The sequence below is a fragment of the Athene noctua genome, chromosome 8 (assembly GCF_965140245.1).
Source record: "Athene noctua chromosome 8, bAthNoc1.hap1.1, whole genome shotgun sequence".
In the NCBI taxonomy this organism is placed as follows: domain Eukaryota; kingdom Metazoa; phylum Chordata; class Aves; order Strigiformes; family Strigidae; genus Athene; species Athene noctua.
In genome coordinates, this window is record NC_134044.1 from 23842192 (window position 1) to 23850164 (window position 7973).

Consider the following 7973-nt stretch of genomic DNA (forward strand, 5'->3'; position numbering starts at 1 on the left):
GTTAGTGGATAAAACTGTGAATAAAAAAGTACTTAACTTATATGTCTTTTTCCTCATTTCTCTCATCCCAATAACATCAGTGACCAATCTTTTCTGCAGTTGTTAAGGCAACATAAAAGTACTGTTGCAGCTGAGGGCTAGTAGATAAATTTCTGGAGCCTAAAGCCATCTTATCTCACAGCTCTTATATCTTCTATCACCACTATCTTCACCACTGTCCTTCAGCACATGCAAAGCAGAGGCAGGAATTCATTATCACGCAAGTTTGTGGGATATCAATCCTTTATATCCCATCAAAATTTAGCTTGAAATTACCAATGCAATCAGAATCAGAAAACTGGAGCTGCTTTTCTTCTCTCTCAGCTGACATTTTTTCTGTGCCTGACCCCATGAAGGAAAAGCAGCCAGAGAAGCCCTTGACTCGTGATACCCTTTAAACTAGGGGACCGATGTTGCTGGATTCAAAGCACAACTGCCATTTCTGATCCAAATGGCTCATCACTCAGCAGATCAAACTCCCAATGAATTGTTAATTCATTACATTACAAGCTCAAGTTGTCCAGAGTACACAAATCTGGTGCTACCTCACTTTGGTTAGTTGGTTTTGCTACACACACCTCAGTTCAAGCATTAGTTTAATAAGGAACAGATTTTAAAAAAATAAAAAAATAAAAATAAAGCTTTTCTCTCCCTGAGGGAAGGAAAATGGTCTTTTTTGACAAGATACAGCTCAGCAAAAACTGGAAGAAGTTCATGAGAATGAACGATCCTCTCTACACAGAAAAGTCACATTTATAGCTTCAGGCCATTTTCTCTGCCAAATATCAACATTATCAACATCCTGCAGCTAATTCCACCGGTCTGAGAATTTATCAAGACAAAAAAAAAAAAAAAAAAAAAAAGAGTGAAATAATTCTATATAACAATACAAAGTATTCGGCAACCCAAATGCAGAGGCAGTGAGGCAGTTACCAGGTCCTCCATAATATAACGCAATGCCATTTAAATTAGATTGGACGCAAATTTCTAATATGAAATAACTGTACATTGGTGGCATACAGCCCATGAATTTTCTTCAGAAACATATAAAACAATTACACAAGCAGCTGGATAAACAAAGTGAGAAGCACGTTAGGCTCTTTCTTCCTTTCATCTGCAATTAATGTGTACCCATGCCTCATAAAATTTAGCAACTGTTGAGCAACTTGCTACAAAACTGTCTCACGGTTCAAGAGCAGGAGTGATGAATACTGATTTCAATTAAACAGCAAAAATGTATCATCCAAATTAGGATAGGGACAAGGCACTAAGGCTAACTCTTTCATTATTACAGAAGGTAAATGACAGAAAACAGGCCCGTTCGGGGGCCCAGGGCGAGTACCACAGCGTTGTGTCACACCACCCTTGCGCTCTACCCCTAAATAGAGCTCTGCGGTGATGAAAGAGCAGTGCCAGCCCCGCGTGCACACGCATGTCAGCGCACCCCGGAAAAACAGCATCGAAGTGTTTCCCAGCTGAACTAAGCTAGATGCCAACGCGGGCTCAGAGCACCGGCTGCCCCCTGAGAGGCGGGGAGCGAGGGAAGGGGTGCAGCCCCTCTACACAGAGCGACAGGAGGGAAAAAATATTGTGCCGGAGCACATTCTCTTTGACGCTTTGTGGGGACAAGGATGAGAGATCCCCCCTTTTACAGGTGTGATGCTGCCCCTGATCCCACCTTCCATCTTATTTCTTCTCGGCTACAACGTTTTCCTTTCGTAGCGTATGGGAGTCTGCAGCTGGAGAGACACAGAATGTCCGTGTCTGCAAAGGGCAGAGTACAGGACAGCACAAGTGCGCTAAACCACAATTTAATTGTCGGTAAATCATATAGAAGAGGGCGATTACTGCAGCTTCACTGAACTGGAGCCTCACCGGGCTCCTGCCAAGATCCAAGGGCAGAGTAAGAATACAAAGCGAGGAGCCAGTAATTGCACCCGCGTTTCTGCCCCCGTCGCTGCGTCTCCACGTGTCCTGTAGGAAGGACCGTGTGTCCCCGAGCACCGGCAGTTCCGTACGCGCAGGGAAAAAACGCTTCAGCTACCAATAAAAGGGAGTTACGGCTGCTGGCGGGGCGCGAACCGCCCTTCGCCACCGCGCCAAGAGCGAACCGCACCTGCCCAGCGCCGCCGAGCGGGCCGGGGCGCTGCGGGCAGGGCAGGGCAGGGCAGGTGCGGGCAGGGCAGGGGAGGTGCGGGCAGGGCAGGGGAGGTGCGGGCAGGGCAGGGCCGGGGAGGTACGGGCAGCAAAACCCGGGCCAGCGGCAGGCAGGGAGCGCAGGTGAGAAACGCCGGGAGACTTGGGAAGAAACTTTAAAAGATGATGCCGGTGCGGGTTCTGCAGCCGCCCGGGCTTTGGGCTGCGGGGCTGGGTTAATTCTTCCCCCCTGCGGCGCCGGACCCTGCGGGAGGGCGCGGGGCCGCTCCGCGCCCGCGGAGCCAGCGCGCCCACGTCTCCTCTGACGCGCCGGCGAGTGCCAGCCCTCCGCGGGCCGGGGGGGAGCCGCGGCGCCCGGGGAGAGGCGGAGCGGGGCCGCTCTTCCCTCCCCGCCTTCCGCACCTGCCCGAGCAGCGCGGCGCAGGGAGCGCGGAGGCAGGGGCGCGGGCTGCGCGGGGGGCGCGGGGGGCGGGGATGCGCAGCCCGCAGCGGCAGGATGCGGGAGGGGAGCGCGGGCGGCCGCGGAGCGGAGAACGGGACGGGCGTCGAGCCCCCGCTGCACCTCTTCCCCGCGCCCGTGCTCACCGGCATCACCGTCGCCTGCGTCCTCCTCTTCGTCATCGGGGTCATCGGCAACCTCATGACCATGCTGGTGGTGTCGCGGTTCCGGGACATGAGGACCACCACCAACTTCTACTTGTCCAGCATGGCCTTCTCCGACCTGCTCATCTTCCTCTGCATGCCCCTGGACCTCTTCCGCCTCTGGCAGTACCGGCCCTGGAACTTCGGGGACCTCCTCTGCAAGCTCTTCCAGTTCGTCAGCGAGAGCTGCACCTACTCCACCATCCTCAACATCACCGCCCTCAGCGTGGAGCGGTACGTCGCCATCTGCTTCCCCCTCCGAGCTAAAGTGATCATCACCAAGGGGAAGGTCAAGCTGGTCATCCTCTTCCTCTGGGCCGTCTCCTTCATCAGCGCCGGACCCATCTTCGTCTTGGTGGGGGTCGAGCACGAGAACGGCACGAACCCCCTGAGCACCAACGAGTGCCGAGCCACGGAGTACGCCATCCGCTCGGGGCTCCTCACCATCATGGTCTGGACCTCCAGCATCTTCTTTTTCCTGCCCGTGTTTTGCTTGACCGTGCTGTACAGCCTCATCGGGAGGAAGCTCTGGAGGAGAAAAAGAAAGAACATCGGTCCAAATGCTGTCATCAGGGACAAGAACAACAAGCAAACTGTGAAAATGTTAGGTACGACTCTTCTTGCTCTGTTTTTCCAAAGGATGCGTGTGCTTCTGTGTGTGTGAGAGAGAGAAAGACTAGAGAGCTCGGGTAGTTTGCATCGTTCCTTCCAAAAGGAAAGCATTTATTGAAAACGTCTCATACAAAGGGCTACACCTCAGGGTATTCGTAGAGTCACTCTCCTCCTTCCTTAGATTTATTTCTGACTGGTTTGAGCTGGGGACTCTCAAACTGTTAAACAAACGTTAATAACAATCACCGACAGGAACAAATACTACAGTTACAATTAGCTAGTGCCCTGGAGATTTTCGAACATTTTTGCTCTTTGGTTGTGGATACTGATGTTATTTACAGAAGGATAGTTTATTTGATTTTTAAACAAAACTAAACCCTTCTCAAACCACAGAGTTGAGCTGCACACTAAACAAGCAGGATACGATGTGCACTTAGTCTCACACGAAAGAGAGTATCAAGTTTTTAGCAAATCTGGGCTATTTACTGGCATGGCTGGGTAAGCTTATGAAAATTAATCTGCATTTTTATATTAGCAAAACACCAGGATGTGCTGAACAGGGAGCATCGTGTCTTCTTTGAGGTCTGTGATCCTGTAAATTCTCACTGACTTTAAGAAAACAGGATCAAGACGACAGACACTGTCATCCCTAACTTCGTATAGTTACATTGCTGAATGGTTTAAACAACAGTTATTGCCAGCACATGCAAAATTTTATCCCAAATTTTAACATACCAAGAAAAACAATTTTTAACATCCTAAGACAGTGCATGTGGTGGGAGTTTGATGCACAAACCCAGAAAGTTGTTCTGCAGTTTAGTGTCTGAAAATTGCAGAATCCTGCTGCTGTATACTTCTATTTAAGCAAAAAAGTCCCTCACAGTGCCAGACATCCCCTGGATTTCTGTGGGGATGAGATGCTTTGCGTGGAGAAGCTTTCACAGGCAGCAGCTCCGCTGTGCTGGTTTCAGCTAGGCTGAAGTGATGGGCTGATGAGCTAGACGAAGAGGTGCAAGAAGTGTGTCCTAAGTACCTTAGTTATTAAATGGGAGCCTAACTGATTTTTCTGTTCGTGTCCTACTGTATTACTATGCAACAGCAGGAAGAATAATAAAAAACACAGCATTCTTTGTGCCCTTTCTGCTACATTTTATGATCAGTAGAATTACTTCAGTCTGGTAAGCGTGACCTTGGAAGTAATTCATCATTTACACTTCTAGAGTTTCAGGATTATGAATCTCCACTTACAATAACTCAATTGCTAGAATATATTACTACCATGTTTATATTTCTTTATACTTAACCGTAAAGGATTTTGAAATAATAACTGTTTATTTCTGCCCTGAAGTATTGCCACAAGCATTACAATGTTTCAGGCACTTTTTTTTTTCTTTTTACAAGGTCTGAGAACAGACCTGACAACAGTGGCAAGTCTGTCCTCTGACAGAGAGACAGTGTTCTCTAAATGATATCAGTCTGATGGAAAGAAAATAAGTTAGTAAGGGCTCGGTACCAGCAGATGCTCAGTGCAGTCTGCTCTCATTGGTTTTAATGTTCTGCTTAAAATTTAGAAGGCACTTTTGAAGCCTTCAGGAAGTCATGGAACATCAAGTAAATGGGATTAGCATCAACACTTCTTTTAAACTGTAAGGAAAGGTTATGCTTCCTAGGTCCATAATTAAACACCTGACTTGCAAAGGAGCTATCGTACCCTGTTCCTACTGAAGTCAGTGTGATTCTGCATGAAAATCAAACTGTCAAAAGCCTGACAAGGGATATTCATGCCCACATGTGAAAATAATCATTACACTTAAATTTCTGTTCTTAAAGACTGTTATGGTAATATTCATTCCAGGGATTAAATTCCACTCGTGAGCTAGGGAAACATTTTCTGAATTTTGTAGGTGGAGATACTGAGGACAAAAAAAAATGGAAGTGGTTGGCTCAAGAAGATGCAGAGATGGAAAACGTACCCTGAACCTCAGCTCTGTGCTTTAGAGTTCAGCCTAGATCCTGCATAAGAATCCATTTAAACTTGGGAATGCTTGTTCAGGAAGTTTTTGGGGAAAGATGCCTGTAATCATCCCTCTTAGCTCTTTGTCTTTCATTATCTGCTGTGACTTGGCAGGATTGTTAACACGAGAGAACAGATTAACTGGTAAAAATTTCTTAAGAATGTCAAAAAACCTTGCTCGAGTTTTCTGGGTTTTCTGTCTCTGGTATATTAATAGATACACCCAAAGCAATACGAAAAATAATAAAGGTCAATAGCACAAAAGAAATGAACAGAAAAAGTTTCCCTTAGTTAGGATGGAAATTCAGATGGGCCAGTATTAAGAGATACACACATTCTATTATTCTACATATGTTATATTTACATCTAAGTGCAGCCGCAGTGATAGTGTAATATTACAGAGATACTATATGATTATAATTACGCAGTTATGTATTATATATTTAGTTTTACTCTTCTTGGAGTAACTCATGTTCAAAAAATGGACAAACTGGAGGGCTGCACCACTCTTCTGTTCTTACCTTGGCACATGTGCTTTACAAGTCCACATTCTGGTTTGAGTTATTTTGGGCCTTTGCCTTAAATAATTTTGCTTTGCCTTAAATTATTTTGCTTCCCAGTGATTACATTCTTCCTTACAAACCACAGTGTTGAGTCTATCACATTATATATAAACTGCCTTTGTTAAACACTGTAGAAGATAGATTATACTTTTTTTTGTCACTATTTTGATTCTTTAATTATTTATGAAAGCATAAATTTTATAGAAGTATGCTACATCAGATTGGTTGTGGAATATACAGGCAGCCTCTTTAGATATGATCAATGTGTGTTAAGTATTACTAATTTATGTTCTCAGAGAATGTATTGAGACGCACAAAACCAAAAACTTACAGGATGCATTTTCATACTTTGTGATTAATTTGTTGAAAAAATAGAATTTTAATCACCTATATTTTAATACTCATGCTTAACACAACTTCTTCTGCTGTTTTCATTTTAGTTGTGGTGGTATTTGCTTTCATACTCTGCTGGTTGCCTTTTCACGTAGGACGATATTTATTTTCCAAGTCCTTTGAAGCTGGATCCTTGGAGATAGCAGTGATCAGCCAGTACTGCAACTTGGTGTCCTTTGTCCTCTTCTACCTTAGCGCAGCCATCAACCCCATCCTCTACAACATCATGTCGAAGAAGTACCGAGTCGCCGCTTGCCGGCTGTTTGGACTCAAACCCCTTCCAAAGAAAAGACTCTCCAGCACAAAGCAAGAAAGCTCGCGTGTTTGGACAAAACAGAGCGTTATCACATGACACGTGATTTCCAGCACCGGAGCATCACTTACCTGCATTTCCCAGAAAGCCATAACGAAGGAGAAAGAGGGCAAGAAATACAAATCGAAATGTTAAAGCTGTACTTTTGTCATCATCTGGATTTGTTGAAAGATGTAATGTAGGCAGTTAGAGATTTTTTTAAAAAAATAACTAAACTTTGAGACTGTAAAAGGAGAGACATGGTCACAGAATTTGGCAACATCCAAGTGTTATTTTTCTGCTGCTTTTACCCGTAGGTTTTTTTAGCACTGACTTTAGCAAGAGAGCTAGGCAAATGTAGCCCAGTTCACTTGAGAGTTTGTGTGACTTCAGGAGCAGCTAATTCAAGCTGAACTTTTTCCAGAGTTAACTTTAGTTTTGCTAAGAAGTTTGTTAGCATATAACCAGACCTTAGAGAGAGAAAACTGAATTGCCTTTTTGGAGCAGTAAACATAAAATTTGATACACTTTTCATAATCTTGATTTTTAAATAAACTAACATTTTTCTCTGAATGAGGAAAATAATTTCTTAGAAAAGGAGAAATAAAAGAGATAATTTTTAAACATGCTAAAAATAAATTACCTTCATGTCATGTCTGAGTAGAAAGGAAATGAAGAAAACACCTTCACAGAAGTGGCTTTGAACATGACTGTACGGAAATATTTTTTTTAGATATATAGCAGTGGGACAAGGGCAGAGCTGACTTCAGGACTGCAGTGATGCTATAAAACCATGGAATGCAATCTCCCACCAAAGTCTTTTTTCTTTTTTTTTTTTTTTACTAGCTAGATCATCTGTACTTGTTTTGTTCAGCTTGACCGTGATCGACTTGATGTGTTTGAACTTGGAAGCATTTAGCTGTTTTGATATTTGTAACGAGTCTGTGGCTACCTGTCCCTACCTGTGCACCACCGTATCCCCGAAGTTTGCTGAGAAAGGTCTCCTGCTGGCAAACCACCACTTGTTTCTGTTTAAAGCATATCGGCTGGTTACCAGTACCACATCTCTCCATAAATCCCGGTGTGCAGTTGTACTACTTTGCTGCAGTATTAAATTGAGAACATTTTTTTAGCCAGCATGACCTGACAAAGTAATCAAAAAAATCTGCATTGAAAGACACTGGCAGACACATTCTCATGCTTCATCCATAAAAATCTTAAATTCAATTGATTTTTATAACTCAACTATGCCATTAAAAGG

General features: G+C 44.4%; 1 protein-coding gene across 1 annotated transcript; it reads left to right on the forward strand.

Annotated features, from left to right (window-relative positions):
• Nucleotides 1-2683: 2683 nt before the first annotated feature.
• GHSR (growth hormone secretagogue receptor) lies at nucleotides 2684-6772 on the forward strand. The gene is made up of 2 exons (XM_074912318.1): nucleotides 2684-3446; nucleotides 6468-6772. The coding sequence occupies exons 1-2, from the start codon at nucleotides 2693-2695 to the stop codon at nucleotides 6770-6772; spliced, it is 1059 nt and encodes a 352-aa protein (XP_074768419.1). The 5' UTR covers nucleotides 2684-2692.
• Nucleotides 6773-7973: the final 1201 nt, after the last annotated feature.